This window comes from Colossoma macropomum, unplaced genomic scaffold, assembly GCF_904425465.1.
Source record: "Colossoma macropomum unplaced genomic scaffold, Colossoma_macropomum, whole genome shotgun sequence".
In the NCBI taxonomy this organism is placed as follows: Eukaryota; Metazoa; Chordata; class Actinopteri; order Characiformes; family Serrasalmidae; genus Colossoma; species Colossoma macropomum.
In genome coordinates this window covers 19,519,835-19,539,864 of record NW_023494791.1, presented here as the reverse complement: position 1 = coordinate 19,539,864, position 20,030 = coordinate 19,519,835, and the positions used below count along the sequence as shown (strand labels likewise).

The window sequence follows — 20,030 nt, the reverse complement described above, 5'->3', positions numbered from 1 at the left end:
GGACAGGACAAAGAACAGTTCTTTAGAGATGTTTATTTCAATATAACTTAACCAAAACATTGTATAGCTACATCACTTTCCTCGTCTTAGAGTTGTGTACATTAACAACAATGTAATCAAACTGAATAACATGCACCCCTTAAAGAAGAATATATTTTTGCTTTTTGGAAAAAACACCAATGGAAACCCAACGCTGGTGCTAGATGAATGTGATCGGCCTCTTCTTTCTAAAACAAAAGGTTGAACATTTTAATATAGTGTTTACACAACGTTAAAGTGCTGATGTCCAATTTGTATTCTTACATCTGAGTCTATGGATGAAGATTACATCTTGATCTACTTGCTATGTGGAGTGTGCTTCATTTAGTAGCTGGTCTAGAAATGGTCTCCAAACCTTTTTTGCAAATGTATGGTACATTGGAAGATATTTCTTTCAAAGGTTTGTCTTTTCAGTATAGGAAATAGTGATAACATTTCTAAGTATCCTATTCAGTCTTATTCAATCAATCAATAAATAAATTTTCATTTTAAATACTATTCTAAAAATAATAAGCAACGTTGTTGGTTGTACTGGAAACACTGTGTGGTTGTAATACTAAAATCCTATCCTGGCCTGCAAACTGCAGCTAGTCCAGATTAGAGATTTAAGATCGACTGACATGTTTCTTTAGAACAATTTAGTCACTTCAGTCATAAACGCTTTTTAAATAAAACAAAAAGCAAAAGACGTGACTTTGTTTCTTTGGTGATCATTGAATTGCAATGAAGTAACGTCACCAACCTTTAGGAACCCACAGTACCAACCTAGATTTAACTAGTGTTCAGGTAATTCAATGTGTACCCTTAATTTGCTTATTTGGAGCTTAACATACTTCTCCAGATCAACATTTTATAGATCCTTTATAGGAAATTAGAAGGAGGTAAAAATTACATTTGGTTGATCTGCAAGTTGTAACGCTTCTTGAATCTAGGCTACTTGGAAATGAAGTAGCTATAAGAAAAGAAAACTTTGAATTGTGTTTCTGTTCTTAATTTTTATTTGCCGTCAAGCTTGTTTAATCTCTCTTGAGTTACACTTGAATTAAATACAAAATACTAACTTCATATCAAGAATATGGTACGCTTCTTACTGTGGGTTTTGAAGTTAATAAAACAAGCTTTACCTTTCTAAGATTACAAGTGCCAATCCAACTCTCCTCTGAACCCGTTTCTTCCTTTACTTCTGCCCCCACCTCTGCCTCCACCACCATTTATCTCACTTCCTCGGCCTCCACCTCCTCCTCCACTACCACCTCTCCCTCCTCTGGGTTTGGCGGTGAACATCTCTTTCTCCCTCTGGTGTTTGTCAAAGCGTTCTGCCATCAGTACCAGCTCTTCTGGTACCTCCTACAACACAGTGGAACCAAAGAGTGAGACACTGTTCATGTGCAGTGTTAACACAGTGTTGGAAAGAGGGGGTTTACCTTACAGGGGCACATGGATTGGCATGTACCAGTGGTTCACATTACTGGTCCTGAGGCCTATCATACAAAGCAGACATTTTTACTAAGCTAGCTAACTTGAAGCTTAGTTCGATCTAACCCAATCTAACTTTTTACCAGGCTACATCACCATGATAACCAATGCTGCATGCCTAACCTGCTCCAGGACAAGTTAAGCTTGGGATTTCAGATCATAGATAGCCCTTAGATCAATCCGGGCCACACATCTGACCAATCAGGGACAGACTTCAGACAGAGGTGAAACCATTATTTGAGTTCCTCACATGAAATGTACTGCTTTTCACTGGAGTAAACACAGATGTCAAGAATATGAAACAATTACTACTCCAGTAAGCACCAAGGTTGCTTTTTACTGACTGTTTGTCAAACTTTCATGTGCACGTGTCTGAGAATTAATCATAGCATGAGTATATAATCCAGGATGAACAGAGGAAGTTAACTGGTGTCATGAGTCAGCTGATGCTGCATTTGTTAGGTTTTGTTAAGCTGCAACTTGTTGAACGTGCTTCATGAGCACCATTGCCAGACATGCTCATTCATACTTGCTTTAATATACTCCCTTCAACTTAATTAGTGCATCAGGTGTCTTGGAAGCAAGGGAACCAAATTTGCACATGCCTGTGGTACTCCACGACCAGGATAAAAACACAGACACTATATTAAAATCTGAGGAGGATGTATGTGTGTGATACCTGGCTCGCTCTCTCCAGAATGTGAATAAGCTCAGCTGCCATCTTCCAGTCTCCTCTTGTAACCAGAGTTACAGAAGTCCCAGATCGCCTGAAAAATCATGGCAGGTTAGTGCACTTAAAAACATGCAATGTAACTATCTAAATCTCACTCACAGGGCGTTTTTCCACTACACATTCTGGTCATGTAATAGTGCTTGGTGACTTGACCTGTTGTTGAAAAGCAAAGAATTTGGTAGACTGTCAGTGGCTTCAGCCAGAGGAGAACACCATCGAGTGCCATTAGGTCCTGTTCGTAACAATCTTGAGCATGTATCAAAAGCCATAAAACTGAAGCCTTAGGTACTGAACTGATGACCAATGGAGAAAAACATTTTTTTTTTTTTAAATTTAAACCAAAATTTAACTGTGCAGTGGAAAAATGACCATACATACGCAGTAGAATCTACTCACCCTGCACGGCCTGTCCGTCCAACTCTGTGAACATACTCCTCAATGTTTCGTGGGAAATCATAATTGAAGACATGCGTGATGTCATGTACATCTAGTCCTCTAGAGGCCAGGTCTGTGGCCACTAGAATACGTACACGCCCTGCATAGAGCCAGTGCAAACACACTAAACAATACATTCCACTCAATATCTTCTTAACAATGCCATAAGGGGTAAAAACAGGTGGATAATCTACAAATAATAGTTTATGCAAATACATTGCAGTATATAGTGCTAATATATTGCCAGTTCATTATGCCTGGTAATGTGTTAAAAACAAACTTAGAGACTTGTTTGCATATTGCCAAAATATTCTGTGATATTATGGTTCTGCATCCTATTCACTTCAGCAAAGCGCTTTGCTGCATCGCGCTGTGCATGATAGGTTGTAGTGTGGCGAAATTTGCCTCGCAGATTTAAACTTTATGCAAATAAGTGTGGTTGCTGCATTACGTTTAGTGTGCAAGAGTAGGCCTGTCTTTATCATAAACGGTTGTTGCACCTCTCTACTTTCAGAGAAAGGCAACAGTGGCTCTCTTACTCTTCTTTGAATTCATTACAGTTTTACATAATAATGATATCTGGCTTTATATACAACTTTTGACAGTGAAGATTTGAAGGGAAGATGTTCATTTGCATGTAGTTTACACGGTTCATGCAGGAAGGCAAAAATTTAAATTATAAGAAGCTCCAAGGTTACATGCTGAGGTAGCTCGCTTGCTAGTGAGACTGAGCGAGCTAACTTTCTAGAATCTGTGGATGACTGATGCATTCTGAAAATTACACAAGCACAAGTCTCTATTTCAGTCTCATTGTAAGTATATATGGAACAGCAAACAGCGTATCAGTTTACTGCCCCAGATATGTTCAATATATTTCTTCATTTCTATAACCCAGAAACGCCCACCAGCTGTGAGCAGAGGGATCTGGAATGGTGGAATACAGCAACAAAAGGTCCAAGCAGGCACTTAGCACCAGTATTGCAAAGATCAGTATCACAATTACAATTAGCAAATTATGAGTTGTGCAGCCCAAATATTAACTAGTTCCCAGTAGCTTGCATGCATTTTCCATCATACCATCTTTAAAGTCCTGCAAGGCCTCTTCACGGTCACTCTGCTCTCTGTCCCCATGCAAGGACTGAACTGCTATCCCTCGCAGACAAAGATCACTGGACAGGTCATCTGCCCTGAGTGCCACATAAACAGAAGTAGGACAATCAGAATATACATAACTGGTAAGGGAGGGACAAAAAAGTCACTTAAAAATGTATTTATTCATATGATGTTATTTAGGCTCCTTGTCACAGTTAAGACATTCTATGTAATGTAGCATTAATGTAGACGTACCGACAAGTGACACTTTCTGAATTACTTTTTATTTATTAGGATCCATTGCTTACTCTTGTAATGTTGAAGATGAGCACCTCCATGTTACTGATTTTCATTATTTTTCACCTCTCATTCGACTCTTGAAATGTGTGCATAATAAATAATAGAAATAACAATAATAGAAAACAAATATTATCATCTTTTTTTCTAATTCAGGGGTGCTCAGTCCCAGTCCTGGAGATCTACCACTCTAAAAATTTCAGAGAACACGCCTGGCTCTAATGCTCCGATGCCCCTGAAGACCTCATTACCTTACTACTTCATTACCTGGAACAGGTGCATTAGATTAGGATTGGAGCTAAGCTTAGCAAAGTGGTAGATCTCCATGAGCAGGACTGAGCACCCCTATTCTAATTTATCTGTTCTTAGATGTATCATTCAATGTTTAATTATTGCTGATGGCCTTGTCTGACTGCACTTGTCTGACTGAGGTGTAATATTTGACCACTGAGAAGGCTAGAACAAATATACAAATTAAACTGTTTAAATGCAAATGACTCGTGGCAATATAACTGATAACGGTTGATGAAGGTTGAATATGTTGGAAACATGGCATTCTGTATTTTAATATTTATTTCTAGTACAAGTAAGAGCAAAATGAGACATGTATGGCATGAAAGCCATCCCTGCTCACCTGGAATGTTGTCAGACTCTAAGCGCTACAATGCAACTGGTGAGCATATAATGTAGGCTCGCCAGTTTCTGAAGCCCCACCCAGAAATAACCAAAAGTTTCATTTTCCAATGAAATTAAGCCATTTCTCCTAAACGCTTCTGCTACACGGTTCATGCTTAACAGTGTGCTTGGGCAAACGGATGCAGAGCAGCGGGAGGGAACTTATTTCAAATCAACAGAAATGCCGCAAGTTGTAATTATTGGTTAAAAAAGGCGGGTAGTTGACTTCACATGATGTAATAAGAGCATGCTGAGTCTGCTCTACTATAATGCAAAGCTGTGTGCTCTCACTTCCCTTTCAACTGGAGGCAATGAATTTCAGCTAATGGAATTACCAAACAAAGGTTTGGCTGGATAAACAGTTAAATTTAGCTAGAAACTCACACAATCTTCTTCCCAACGAATATCAACACCTTGTCCTGAGGTTCCATTTTGTGGATGAAGTCAAAGACATAAGCTTTCTTTTCCTCTTCCTGCACAAACAGAACCGTTTGCCGCACTGTGTCCACAGCCTAAAGATAGAACGAGAGAGAGTGAGAGTGTGTAAGTGAGATAATTATGGGGAATTCACTGGGGATCTTCTAAACTTATCTAGTAAAATGTTTTGAAAAACAAATAATCTATACATGATCTGATATGAATGTCCTTACATGCTCATCACCATCAGTTTGACTAGTAGCTTTAAAAGATTGAGTTAGTAAGTGTATATTCAGCACCACACTGCATGTTTAACTTATAATCAAACAGATTCTGTTGAGGTTTGATTACATGTCTGTAGTGAACACCTACTGATTCCTCAGACTCTACACCTATGGCTACACCTTTTTATCCTGTAGAGCTCAAAGAGCTTAAACACTGCATTCATTCCCTCTTTCTATTTAAGTATGGAAAAACAAGCGTGCTCCCCCACAAACACTTCTTTCAGCTGACTTCTGAGACCATACTCTACCAACGTAGGATGTCTGGTGTAAGCCAAAGCCTGAGGCATGGTTAAGTTACAACTGTAACCAACTAAAACTCCAGCCTAATTCCAGCAGGTGACTAGAATCTCAGAGGGGCATTTGAATTACGGAATAAACATAAGAGTCCAGAATCTGGTCCTTTTTGGTCAACTTCCCACAGCTTCAAAAGCAGCAGTACTGAGAGCCATCCAAGTGACGATGGAAACGATTTCAGACTCTGAGAATGTGAGGTCGTTAAGGACCTGTACCGGAACAAGTTAGTGTCAAGGAATGTCAAAATAAAGATCAGAATCCAGACCAAATTTGCATAACTAGGACTTCACAACTGACAGATTTTATTATTTTACACAGCTTTCTTTGGTCAAAATAACATTAAAAACTTATATGAAAATTCCTCAAATGACACTTAGGAGAAAAAGTATGAACAAGCAGCTCTCACTTATGGTACTTAACTAGTACTGCAATATACTGTCTCATTTTTATTTTCTAAATAAGATCATAGTAATCATTAAACGTTAGAGTGCGTTCAGACTTGGCAGGTTTGGATTGATTAAAATGACCCCCCCCCAATTGCTCTGTTAGTGCCACTCAAGACTGTGTTACAAGAAATTTACCCTGCTTTGTGTTGTGCAAAACCACACTAACACATGGAGTCTCCTGGCCTATTTCTCTAAAATCACCAGGCAGATAAAACAAGACAAACAAAACCTATGAGCCCAGACAGAACAGAGAATGACTTGTTTCAAAAAGTTCAGCAGACATTATCCCAGTTATTGCATATCATAAAATCTGCCCAATCTGTTACTCCTATGACTTTTGTTTAAATCTTGTGTATGCAACAATGTATCATTTTCTGCTCTGGTCCAGACTAATGGAATTGAACTACAAGTATAAATTCTTAGAGATCAGTACGTGTATTATGCAAGGATCTATCTGCCAATAGTGGTAATACAGGCTAATTAACCTTATTGCCTCTTTAACCATAGCCACAGTCATGACATACCTAAATTTACCTTTAAAATTATACCATATGTGTGAAGTATCAGAATAACACAGGCAGACAGTGAAGGAATAAGAAAAGGTGTGCCAAACTCCAGATTAATTCATAGAGCAAGTGCCAACTTACTGCTAGATCTAAGGTGCCAACATACACCATCATGGGATCTTTCAGGTAGGACCTGGCCAAACGTCTCACACCTGCTGGCCAAGTGGCACTAGATTTACAGACAGGAGAGTTACAGAAAAAGTGAAGGAATAGTGCTAAATGCAGCTACAATGTTAGAAATGATATTTAGGGATTAAACACACAACTGATTGTGATTTATGTTCTTAATAGGAATAATTAAGATTATAGGATCAAATGAATACAACATCTACAGATGTATATAGATTAAGAATTTAAAATGGTTATTTATAAAAATTTTTAAATAAATAAATAAATAAATAAATGGGAAAAAAATAACTACAAGCCATCATTTTTCTCAGGACATCCTTATAGATCTGCTATGCTAATACTAGAAAAAGCTCAGTGAGTCTCTAACCTGGTCATAACTGTTTGTCTGTCAGGCCTAATATCCAGAATGATCTTCATGATTTGAGGTTCAAAGCCCATATCCAACATTCGGTCTGCCTCATCCAATACCTGTCATCGTCAAATGAATGAATGAACAAAAACAATGAATGGAGGGAAAAAAAACAACCATTACACAAAGGCTTTTGCAATCCAAACCTGTTTTCTAAGTTCTAACTGGTTTCATTCCAGCACTACATACTATGCCAATCACTCAACCTGTACATACCAGGTAGGTAATGGAGCGCAGGTTGATGAGCTCGTTCATCTGCAAATCGTTTAGTCGCCCTGGTGTGGCAATCACTATGTCAACACCACTGGTCACCATCTTTATCTGTGCCCGTCTGTCACCTCCTCCATAAACACAGATACTGTACATAGGCCAGACAAATAATAAACATGAGGGTACCTGTTCATCCAAAACAAACAAACAAAAAAAAAAACAAAAAGAACAAAACAACAGGCAAAGACACATATGTACCTTTTGAAGCCTTTGTAGCTGTACTTGCTGCACTCTGCTTCAATCTGTAGGGCCAGCTCTCTAGTGGGAGTCAAGACCAGCATTCCAGGACCACCACGCTTGTCCTTGGGTCTATACAAAGACATAAATTAAAAGGGCTTAGAATCTGAAAGGCATTCACCAGCATGCACAAGTCAATGGCATCTGGGATCAAACAGAAACTGAAGGAGCACACGACATCTCTGTCCTTTTAACTTCACTCAGATTAAATAAACAACTGATTTGTAACCACCCGTAGAGCCAACAAACCTTACAAGAACATTTTATTTTCAGACTAAAGACAAAACAGTGCCCTTACACAGGCTGCTGGTCCATGTGGATGAAGCCAGGTAGTAAATAGGACAAGGTCTTCCCAGTGCCAGTCTGAGCAATTCCAATCAGGTCTAGGCCTCTCAGAACTACAGGCCATGCCTGGGACTGCAGCAGGAGACAAAACACAGACTGCTGATATGTATTATGTCCTTGGGTTTTTCACTCCTTTGGCTCTCCATTAAAAAGCAGCTAACAAGTGGAAAGACAGTGGCAGGTTTCCAAAATGCACAGGAAGCAAAGACTTATAATCCATTTATTTTGTGGAACACAACACATTCGCAAGTACAATATTGATGTGAGTAGTTCAGGGTGTGTGAAAACCTGTCCTACAACTAATAAGATGGCTAGGATTCTCTTGTAGATGTTCTTTGTAAATCAAAACACATCATTTACAAACCATCCACAAACACGCATTGTAAAAAAATTCACTGGTCCATACTATACACTCATAATCTTAAAAACCTCCTGAGCACAGGACCGATACAAAGCATTTCAAATGAACTCAGCGCAGACAAGATTTCAGTCACTACTGTCCTCTATACTCTCTTGTTTACAGGCTTCCACATTTTTAATTTACCTTGCTGCTTATTAAGTAACACAGCCCTACATAAATAGAAACTTGTGACATGAATATTTACAATTTTTCATTCAATTATGACCATTAAGCCATCTCAGATCTCAGGTTTCCTCACAATTCAATTACTTGGTACAATTCTGAACTGTTTTTGAAAATGTAAAGAATAAACAAGTGTGACTGGGGGAATAATGAACATTGTAGTACAACAAAATACACAACCCCTTCCCCAATAAACTGTTCGAAATGTACAAACTTTACTGAACACTAAATGCATCAAAATGCATTTTTCCATCTCTAAAGCAGAAAGCATATTAGAGATACCACTGTGCTTGCAACCTGTGTACCAATATCATTATCAGGGGATGGGGAAGAAGACAAAAAACTAGGCACAAACACTACTGGGTACTTTAAAAACTTAATGATCAAGTCTCACTTTAAGAGAACTGCTATGCCTCTAACTCTGGCTCAGATGCTGAATCTGTTGCTACATGGTAGCTGATTGAGAAGTGCACCAGGGGCTATATTACAGAAACGTCCTACATTTAGTCTTAAGTTAAAATCTGACATGTTCAAGATATGATTTATAGCAAAGCTGTATTACAGAAGCAAATCTTCATTTAAGAATTTTAGCTTATATCAGGTTAGGAAATCCTAATCCACTCAGGTCAATAATCAATTGTCATGTCTGTTACCTAGACAGTTACGAAAACTGTGACTGCTGCTGCTGTTTTATAGGGTGTTGCTGCTCCCCAGTTTCAGTTTCTATTTACCAATTCTTCAGCCAGCTACGCAGTTATTCTTCCAAATAAACAGCTACACATTCAACTCTGTCCTCCTGATTAGTCATCTCCTTCGCTGTAATTTTTTTTGGTTACTTCTGACATTAACACATACAGTGAACTGAATAAAATCTGTCTCAGACTCTTTGTATAGCAGAGTTAGAAAATTACTCCCAAGAGAAATCTTTTTTTTTGGATATTATGAATAAATGTAATGGCAAATGCTGGTTACTGCAAATGACCTTGTTATGCTGCCCGTCACAGTTTCCTAAAAGTGGGAACATTCTATTTTCAAAAAAGGGTTAACTGTAGAAATCGAAGGTTAAAACACAAATTAGAATGCTGCTGTGGTTATCTTTATGTTAGAACTGTATTTAGGACATTTTGGCAAGTTAGGATGCTTCTTTAATACTATTTTCTTCTCTGGAGTTAGGATAAGATTATGGACTTGGGAAATGTTCTTCTGTAGTAGCTGTTGTCCTAAATTCGGTCCTAACTGAAGCTGTCATGGTCACTAAACAGAAAGATTTCAGAATTAGGTTATTTCTGCAATACATCCCCATATTACAAACTTAATTTACTGTTACTGAGTAATTTCAGGATTTCTACATTAGAGCTTTTGAAATTTAAATGAACGAAGTGAATTACTTACTTTTCTTTTTTACCCTAGTGCTACTTAATTAGTTACAGCACCAAAAAACTGCTGATCTTTTTTCTTTAGTCACCACAACACTGTACCACAGTTAGAAAGCCTGAATCACCATACATAACTGCTTTCACATGCTAGGCCAACAAAACATTTGGCAAGATTTAGCATAAGTATTGTGAAACGTCTTTAGTTTTTTAAAAAGAACTACTGTCAATAAACACTTGCAAATAAAATCATCAAAATGCATGCCCCCAATATCCACACAGGCACTGTTTACACTCATGAACGGGGCTTCCCCTAAACCCGTTTTTCTCCCCCAAACCGCAGAACTCATTGGAAGTCCCCTCTTCAATTTATCTTGTTGTTGTCTTTTGAAATGCTGGATTCAAACTTAAGCGCCACCTAAACATGATGACGACATGACACAGGACTATCAAAGTGAGGAGGTCCTAAAAATCTAAAACTACTGCATGTAAGTACTTAGATCTTTTCCAGCAAATTAAATAAAAATACAACTTTGATGCCTTTTTTGCAAATTAAATTAAAAAATAAGTTGTTTTGTGTGTTTAATTTCACAGTACCTGAATGGGAGTCGGCTTTTGAAACCCCACTCTGTGTATGTTCTCCATTATTCCAGGATAGGGTGCAAAAGCCTCTTCGAAAGTGTACACTGGATTAGGGATCATTCTTTTCTCTCCTTCTTTCAGATCATCCACAAAGATATTGTTATTCTCTTTTCTGTTTGGGAGAAATACAGCGTTTTAATGCGGGACATACACATGGATGACATTCAAACCACAGGTGTTTACCCTCTGTAACAAACAAAATTTATATTTGAATAAGGAAATTGACTATGGTTCCGGTTAAAACACATGCAAATGCAAAGAACAAACAGATGCAAAGAACAAACATCTTTCTCTCCCCATTCCCTATGCCTCCAAAGTGGCTCCCTGCTCTTCCGGAATCAGAAAAGCTAGTGATACCTGCTGCATGAATTAAAAAAAAAATAAAATAAAAAGCAACATGTTTATTGTGACAGTCCTAGCAAGGAATACCACAGACTGTAGATCACCTGAGCTGCCATGAGAAAAGGATAATCCATATTAATAAACAAACATCAACAACATAAACATCAACAGCCCACTTGTATTTCTGGTTCCATTTTCCTACTCTATATGACTCATTTTGCACATAAAGATCTCTATGCTTACATATGGTTAAACAGAGCCCTCTGCTGGATGGTCTGCAACATCACAACATACACACATCAAAGAAATAACTGTAGTTGGAACACTTTTTCTGCTCTTACTAGAGCTGGGCGGTATGACGGTAATAATTTGTACCATGCTATTTAAAAAGTATGTCAGTATTTAAAAATGATGACAGTATTTAAAAATCATGATGTGTCCATTTTATTCCATGTCTGAACAGCCAAACAAACACGTTCCATTCATTTATATTTCAGAGGGCTCACTGACTGGTGGTGTAGGCAGAAAGAGGGCAAAAATAAAATCTAAGAAAAACCTCAGAAAAACTAAAGGCTACCATAGAGTCACGTTTCAGAACACTACTATACAATGCATGCAGTAAGTGCGCAGATAAACATTAGGTTTCTGTTCATTTTTACATTATCCTTATATGAAATGAATAAAATAAAGCTTTCCCCATTATTAATCTTGCTTACTTGTTTTCAAGCTGAAAGACAGGCAAAGGCTATACTGTAACGTTAGTAGAGGTAACAGACCATTGGCATTTCTATGTTTATCTAAAAGACTGACTGCCTTTCTCCGTGCAAACTTTAAGCCACACTATGGCTTTCTGTGGTCTTGATATGGCTGGCAGAACGATGAGTGACACGCCGAGAAACCAAACAGTGCTCCGAGTCACTGAGCGCTGGCGCACGTCAATGTAGAATGTCAGCACAGTGTGTGCAGCTTCATTAAAACCAAAGGTTTCCAATATTTGGAAGCTGTGGGGCTGATGTGCGGAGGTCTCAGGTGTGACAGCTGCTCTGCAACAGCCACACACACACACAGACACACACACCACAGAACACAATCTATTTCGGCTTTCACTCAGTCACTAGACTTTGTGCTCTCATCCTCTAAACAGGTGTATTTTCAGCAATGGTTAGGAGGAACCAAGCCTGTGCTCTGTGACATGTTCATCCAGAATGCTACAGTCCCAATCACCACAGAACAGGTTCAAAGTCAGCTTTCTGTCACTCACTTGACTTTTTCTCTCTCAGATGTTAAGTTTTATCATCTAAACTTGTGTCAGCAGAGCACAAGTTAGTCAGAATCAAGGCTTTACTATGGTGTGTCGCACTGTTTGATCCTGTTTGATCCTTTACTATGGTGTGTCGCACTGTTTGATCCTGTAGTCTGCTCACTAATCTAACATTAAATTAGCCAATCAAGCCACAGATCCAAACACCAGGGAACAGGTTTAATTTCACCTTTCTGTCCCTTCAGCGCCAGCTGAATGATGATGCTTTGCACTGTGTTCACCTATTTGGTGACCACATAAAAGAACTACTCTTCTAAATGTTTTTGATTCTGAAATAACGCAGAAAGACAGGGCAAAAAAAAAAAAAACAACACATCAAAAAGGCTTAGACGTCAATTACGACCCATCCACTGGTAATACCGTATACTATATTATATATATATATATATATATATATATATATATATATATATATATATATATATATATATATATATATATATATAGTGATATCTGAAGTCCATCTGAACATATCAAAAAGGAGATACCACCCCATAGCTCTTACAACACACAGTATTAACACAGTTTATTCAGTTCCCCTTCTGTGACTAGCAGGAGAAAAAATGCTGATCTTTCCTTCAAATCTTAAAGTTCTTAAAATCTTAAAGTTAAAAAAGTCTGTTTTTTTACTATGTGCACTTTTTGGGGCAAGAGCCATATTCACAATACATTTGCTCAATAAACTATCAGAGACAAACACTTGATGTTAGTCTTTAAACGAGACTGCTCTACGTAATACTTTCTCTACTGCAGTGATTCCCAACCCTGGTACTGGAGCCCCTCTACCTTGCACATTTTCATGCTTTCTTTACTCTAAACACACCTCATTCAATGAATTAGCGCATTACCAACATTGCCAATCCCTTACTGAGCTGAAGTGGGAGTGTTAGAGCAGAAAACACTAAAACTACAGCACACTGTACTGCAGGACAAGGATTGGGAAACTCAGGTCTATTGTATACAGGGTTTAAGGGAGACCTCTGCTGGAAGGTCAGAAGCAACACAGATCATACACACTTGCCTCCATGCTCTGACTTCCTCTGCACTGCGCCTGGCCACTGACTCAGATTCAATGTAGAAATTCTTCTTTATAGGTGGGAGATCTGAACAAACCAAGAGTCTTCTTTTATTAAGTACCCTATTACAGAGTATATACGTCAGCAAAAAAAAAAGTCACTGTAGCAACGTCATACATAATTACATTCTTTATTAACCACAGATTCAGTCTATAAAAAATTCAATTAAACACTGTGAGACTGGATGTAAAGTTATAATATGTATGTTTGGAGACCTCTCTGGTGTAAAATGCATGCAATAGTTGGAAGATTATTTTGTAACGTCAGTCATGCTTCAGACTCCTTCCCCAAGCGGATGAATCTGTTGATTGCGAGCGTGTTGAGAGTATTCAAAGAGCACAAGTCAAAACTGACATGTCTCCCAATAATGCAAGTGAAATATCTACAAGTAGTATATCTTCTTATTAGGTTGATTTTGCATTTGAGACCCAAACATTGAGCCGGAGCTTTTTTGAGCCTGTGCGAGGGACTTTAATATGCAGACATAAGACATGATTCGAGAAACTCATAAAATCGGACTTGACGCCTCAGACTTTTAAGTTACTATTTGACGCACAGCAGCACGCACACACTCTATTTTAGCTTGTTCTTTTTTTCTCCTGACTCAGTTAAGCTACTTCTTTCAATTTTAACAAAAACATCTTATATAGTGTACCTTGACAATGATATCATAAAAGCTAAATTAATACATATAAATAGAAAATCATTCAGTAAAATTTCATAAGCTTATATGATAGCGCTGCCAAGATTATTACATCACTTCCCCCATAGGGGGCACTGCTGGAGCATGTGCATGAGATGTGTATAGAAGATGGCATAAAGCTAAAAGATTTTGCTATCTTGCATGCCACAGTGCTATTCTGCATATTGGATATATCCTTCAATGTTTTATAATCAATGATGGGAATTCTTAAAACTGTTACTTTTACTTTCTTAAGAAAAACAGGTGGTGATTTTCTTAAGAAGGTAAATGACTCACAGCTGTTGCCTTCTGTATTAGCCTGTACAATCCTTACTTCTGCACTTACCGTACCACCATGTCAAGGTTGGCCTACTCCAGATCTAATATTATCCTTAAATTTTTGTCTCTTCACAGTTGATGTTAGTGATGAACCTTTTTCAAGGTTACAGAGACCATGCGGTAGTTCAACAACTGTTAACAGTAATACATCTGTATATAATTCAACGTATTTCTTTTCCTTTGCAAACACTTTACCAAACATCAAGATGTAAGCACAGGACAGACTAAACTTACTTTTAAATAATGTTATATAATTAAAACACACACAACATCATACAAGATGCTGCAGGGTCCTATTAAACTCACCTTGCCATTTTATAGCCTCATATTTCTGCCTGTTCTCTCTTATGGCGGTCCAGTCTATGGGTGCTGGGGCGGGAGCAGTTGAAGCCTGAAGGGCAGACGCTGGCCAGCACGACTCGCTCTTTACTCCTGAACCCTCACTGCCTGCTGAGACATAAACAAACCTCAAGACTGTCCTTAACAAACTGTAGGGGTCCACTTTGTCCTTTATTACTGCTGCAGCCACAGCAAACAAACAGTGTTGTTGATACTGCTCATCCCCAAAATGTCACCTCCCACACATTTCAACAATGGGGAGCCCATGACTCAGTCAGTCATTTAGAGACATGGTTTATTCTTGGACAGAGTTTGTTAGATGGGTGTACTAATAAGTACTTCTTTCTACAAAAGAAAGGTCATTTATTACTGACTGTAAACCTGGGTATAGAATTACAGACCAAAAAAAGATAAGACAAAAGGTGGCATGGCGCATGTGAAGGTCTGGGATATATTACACTGTAAACAAACAGTCTGTTCTCACAGTCGACATGTCGGATGCAGGAGAAACAGGCAGGTGTGAAGACATGAGCGACTTCGACAAGGACCAAAATTTTCTGGCCAGACAACTGGGTCGGAGCATCTCCGAAGCAGCAAGGCTTGTGGGGTGCTCCCGGTCAGCAGTGGTGGGACATACGGACAGTGGCTCAATGAAGGACAGAACACAAACAGGTGTTGGGCACCCAAGGCACATCAAAGCGGGGGGTAACAAAGGCTATTCTGTCTGGTCTGAACTGACAGAAGGGCTACTGGAGCACAAGTCACAGAAATTTTTAATGATTGTTATGGGAAGAATAAGTCACAACACACAGTGCATCACACCCTGCTGCGTATGAGGCTGCGTAGTCGCAGACGAGTCAGTGTGCCCATGCTAGCGCCCTTTACATCATGTGGTTTGCCACACGTGTGTTTTCATGGGGATTCCATCAGGATGCACTTCCCACAGTGGAAGGGAGGAAAGGGAGTGGGGAGTGGAGAGTGGAGTGAGCCTGATGCTTAGCATTGACTGCTTGTGACCATTCATCTTCCTCTTGATTACATTCCAGAAGTTTTGAATGGGGTTCCGGTCTGGAGATTGGAATGGCCATGACAGGGTCTTAATCTGGTTGTTCTCTATTGACACCTTGATTGACCTAGCTGCGTGGCATGGAGTACTGTCTTGTTGGAAAAAACAATCCTCAGAGTTGGGGAACATTGTCAGAGCAGAAAAAAAGCAAGATTATCCTGGAAGAAAACGTGTACATGGCTTGATTCGCAAAGGTCTAATCCTTATGATCTTTTGCAAAGTTCAACCTGGTTCTTCTTAGCTTCTCCTTGATGAAGGGCCCCAGCTACCATTTGCTATTCTTTTTGTAGGTCGCTTGATGTCCTCTGCTGACCTGTTGCTTTGCTGTCCCCAATGTCTGCTGCTTGACTTTGTTCCTATGAACCACCATCTTTGAAATTTTAAGGATGGAAGCAACCTGATGTTCATTATATCCCTCTGCCAGTAGATCTAGAACTGAACTCTTCTTTTCTTCACTTAAAACTTCTCTTTCCACTCTTTTCACATGGTCAATATTTTTTCCCCAAATACTTTTGAGATACTACTAGCATTGTTTTTGCCATCCGGGTAGTCCTATTGCTAAAGGACAATGATGACCACAGCTGTGGCTTTTATAATTTTCCTTGGTAAATAAGATTTGGTTCATGTGATGACCTAATCAGTCTGTAGAATAAGTAGAATGAGGTGTGCCCCTATCTTGCAATTGACAGTAGAACTGAATAGCTGCCAAATATGTAGAGATGCTGATTTAAGAAAAATCTGGAGTGGTCTCTTAATTTGTGCCAGAGGCCAGAGCTCTCTCTCGGTAGGTATATATATATATATATATATATATACACACACACACACACACACACACACACACACACACACACACACACACACTATACTGCCAAAAGTATTCGCTCATCTGCCTTCAAACACATATGAACTTGAGTGACATCCCATTCTTAATCCATAGGGTTTAATATGATGTAGGCCCACCCTTTGCAGCTATAACAGCTTCAACTCCTCTGGGAAGGCTTTCCACAAGGTTTAGGAGTGTGTTTATGGGAATTTTTGACCATTCTTCCAGAAGCGCATTTGTGAGGCCAGACACTGATGTTGGATGAGAAGGCCTGTTGGATGAGAAGGCCTCGAAGGTGTTCTATCGGGTTGAGGTCAGGCCAGTCAAGCTCTTCCACACCAAACTTGCTCATCCATGTCTTTATGGACCCCTTCCTGTTCCAGCCGCAAACTGTTCCCACACAGTTGGGAGCATGAAATTGTCCAAATTCTCTTGGTATGCTGAAGCATTCCTTTCACTGGAACTAAGGGGCCGAGCCCAACTCCTGAAAAATAACCCCACACCATAATCCCCCCTCCACCAAACTTTACACTTGGTACGATGCAGTCAGACAAGTACCATTCTCCTGGCAACCGCCAAACCCAGGCTCGTCCAATCGGATTGCCAGACAGAGAAGCATCATTCGTCATTCCAGAGAACACGTCTCCACTGCTCTAGAGTCCAGTGGTGGCCACTGAAGGCCACATGAAGTTTGGAGGTCTGTAGCAATTGACTCTGCAGAAAGTTGGCGACCTCTGCGCACTATGCGCCTCAGCATCCGCTGACCCCGCTCTGTCATTTACTTGGCCTACCACTTCGTGGCTGAGTTGCTGTCGTTCCCAATCGCTTCCATTTTGTTATAATACAACTGACAGTTGACTGTGGAATATTTAGTAGCGAGGAAATTTCAAGACTGGACTTGTTGCACAGGTGGCATCCTATCACGGTACCATGCTGGAATTCACTGAACTCCTGAGAGCGACCCATTCTTTCACAAATGTTTGTAGAAGCAGTGTGCATGCCTAGGTGCTTAGTTTTATATATATACCTCCTCAATACTCACAATGTTTTAAATGAATTGCTTAACTGCAAAGTAGGGGCTACTTGCTAAGTGTTTTGACCCTGATGGCCATCACTTGTGCGTATATTTTCTACTATATACTATGGGCCTATTTTATCATATCCCATGGATTCCTATTATGTTCTTTTAAGAAGACACAGGAATGAAGAAAATTAACAGCCCATTTGCAGTGAACACATAACTTCACTGACTATAGAGCCACATATTTTGAAAGAACAACAGACAACAAGGCAGCATTAAGGTCTTTCAAATGGTTTGGATCTACGTGGTCCATAATACTCATTTTCCTACCATTGTGGAGCCAAGCCCCATTGGCTGCACTCCCTGATATCAGCTCCTCAATCATTTCCTTGGCTTTCTTCTGAACATCACTGCTTCCAAAGATCAGCACCTTTCCCTCATAATCGCCACGGTTAATCTATCCAAACCATAATCAGATATCAGGCATGGATTATTCATAATAGAAACACACAGTAATAGTACAAGGGTTTATACTAAGTAGATCTCTTTTTAGTATACGTACAAAAGCTTCTATCACATTGAAAGACTGGAGCCAGTATCAAATTGTTGGATAAGTTAACTTACTGAAGTTTTTAGGAGTTCAACTACTCCTCTAAAACCACCCATAGGCTTCCACAGGTCATGTGATTACATCTGGATTTAGATTCAAGATGATCTTGAACAACCACACATAATATCCTTAGATTATCATATGAATCATGAATGGGCATTTTTATGAATTTGTCAAAAAAAAGAAAATCGTTATTTATTTGTTTGTTTGTAAGCCACTATTTTGTCTGTTACCAGTGTTCATAGGCTGGAAAGGGAGTAAAGCGGAAACCAATGACAAAGATACCCAACACTACCCATGAGAGTGAGCATGGAGGGACAAAACAGTCCCAGACAAGATATAAGACTATGCGGCCTGTGCTTTGACAGGTATTACAATAAAATGGAAATAACAGCCTGACTGAGAAAACAGCATTTCTATATTAGTTCCTAAAAAAATTCTAAACGCAATTTTGTCGTCTCACTCTTCGCACCATGGAAGTCTATGTGAGGTATTTTATGGGCAACATCTTTATTCAGATGTATGCACCAAACCCTTCCCCCAAGATGTATCTTAGTTTAAAAAATGGACACAATATCTACGTAATAGATTTTACATAATACCTAAAACACTGACAGTAGCTTTCTTGAAGGCTTAATAGTGTATGTTCTTTTGTCCATTTTTATACATAACCGTATAAAAGTGTTAGAAACCACATAAGTAATCTTAAAAATTATTAACAACTCAAAGTAGCTACACTGGCCTCTCAGCTCCAGCAAAAAACTACAAAAACAAGCTCCAGTCACTGAATACGTCATGACTGACTGACTACCTTTGGTATAAGGAGAAAACTGTTATTCAAGTGATTTGTTCGCCAATCTATTTCTCTAAGCGGGAAATAAACTCAGAACTAGGCTAGTTCATTTCCTAAAGCTGTGTACCGCCAATCTTACTTCATCCCAGTGAGTTAGCTAACCTACTTAAGTGAAAACTAATCCACTTCAGAAGACAAACGCAGTTTTGATTGTTTTGATTTGAAGGCCAAGACACTTTGGTAAAATCGCTCATTTTTAGCAAATGATAACTAGTCAGTTTCTTGTTTTTTTTTACAGACATTAGGTTATACATTAGCTCACTTATTAGCGGATGAACTTGCCTTTATTTTTGCTCCACTAGACTCCTCCAGTTCACGTATTTTCACACCGCCTCGACCTGTTCCCATGTAGCAGAAGACATAACTGTGGTTTAACTCACGGATGGTAACGGTAAATAATCCAAGCTAATATTAGGCTAGCTAGCGTGCTAAGAAAAACTAGCTTACCTATGACCCTCCCGATCATAGCGTTTTCTAAGGAAAGAGACACAGGTCGCGTTGAACCTGCTCTATCATCACGCCTTCCTCTTCCACTGTCGGAGTCACTACAAACTAGCTGTCCAGTCGTGTTAGAGTCTCCATGCTGGTCTCTGAAGTTTCTCCATAGTGAATCTTTTGGTTGCTCTTTCCCGCCGCGCTTTCCACCGAAGCTAACACCCCCTTTACTATGGTTACCAAACGAGGGAAACCTCCACTCAGCACGCTGGGCTGGAATAACAGGTGAAGGCTTCGAAATGGCTGTTCCATCCTCATCGTATTCGTCTTCCCAATCCGACATTATAAACGTGAGAAGTGTCCTGGAGTTTTTGTGAC

General features: G+C 39.3%; 1 protein-coding gene across 2 annotated transcripts; it reads right to left on the bottom strand.

Moving 5' to 3' along the window:
* Window positions 1-11: 11 nt before the first annotated feature.
* Window positions 12-19,995, bottom strand: ddx43 (DEAD (Asp-Glu-Ala-Asp) box polypeptide 43). Of its 2 annotated transcripts, XM_036573454.1 has the most exons (17): window positions 19,665-19,995; window positions 19,500-19,555; window positions 18,085-18,211; window positions 14,809-14,949; window positions 13,427-13,508; window positions 10,698-10,854; window positions 8,098-8,216; window positions 7,761-7,871; window positions 7,509-7,650; window positions 7,251-7,351; window positions 6,836-6,923; window positions 5,132-5,259; window positions 3,761-3,870; window positions 2,645-2,783; window positions 2,195-2,282; window positions 1,164-1,386; window positions 12-227 (listed from the first exon to the last, which is right to left on the bottom strand). In XM_036573454.1, exons 1-16 carry the CDS (start codon window positions 19,993-19,995, stop codon window positions 1,174-1,176), a joined length of 2,133 nt encoding a protein of 710 aa, XP_036429347.1. In that variant the 3' UTR covers window positions 12-227; window positions 1,164-1,173. The 2 variants fall into 2 exon arrangements, with proteins under 2 accessions (XP_036429347.1, XP_036429346.1); XM_036573453.1 differs by lacking the exon at window positions 12-227 and having other exon boundaries at window positions 1,042-1,386.
* Between the last annotated feature and the right edge of the window lie 35 nt (window positions 19,996-20,030).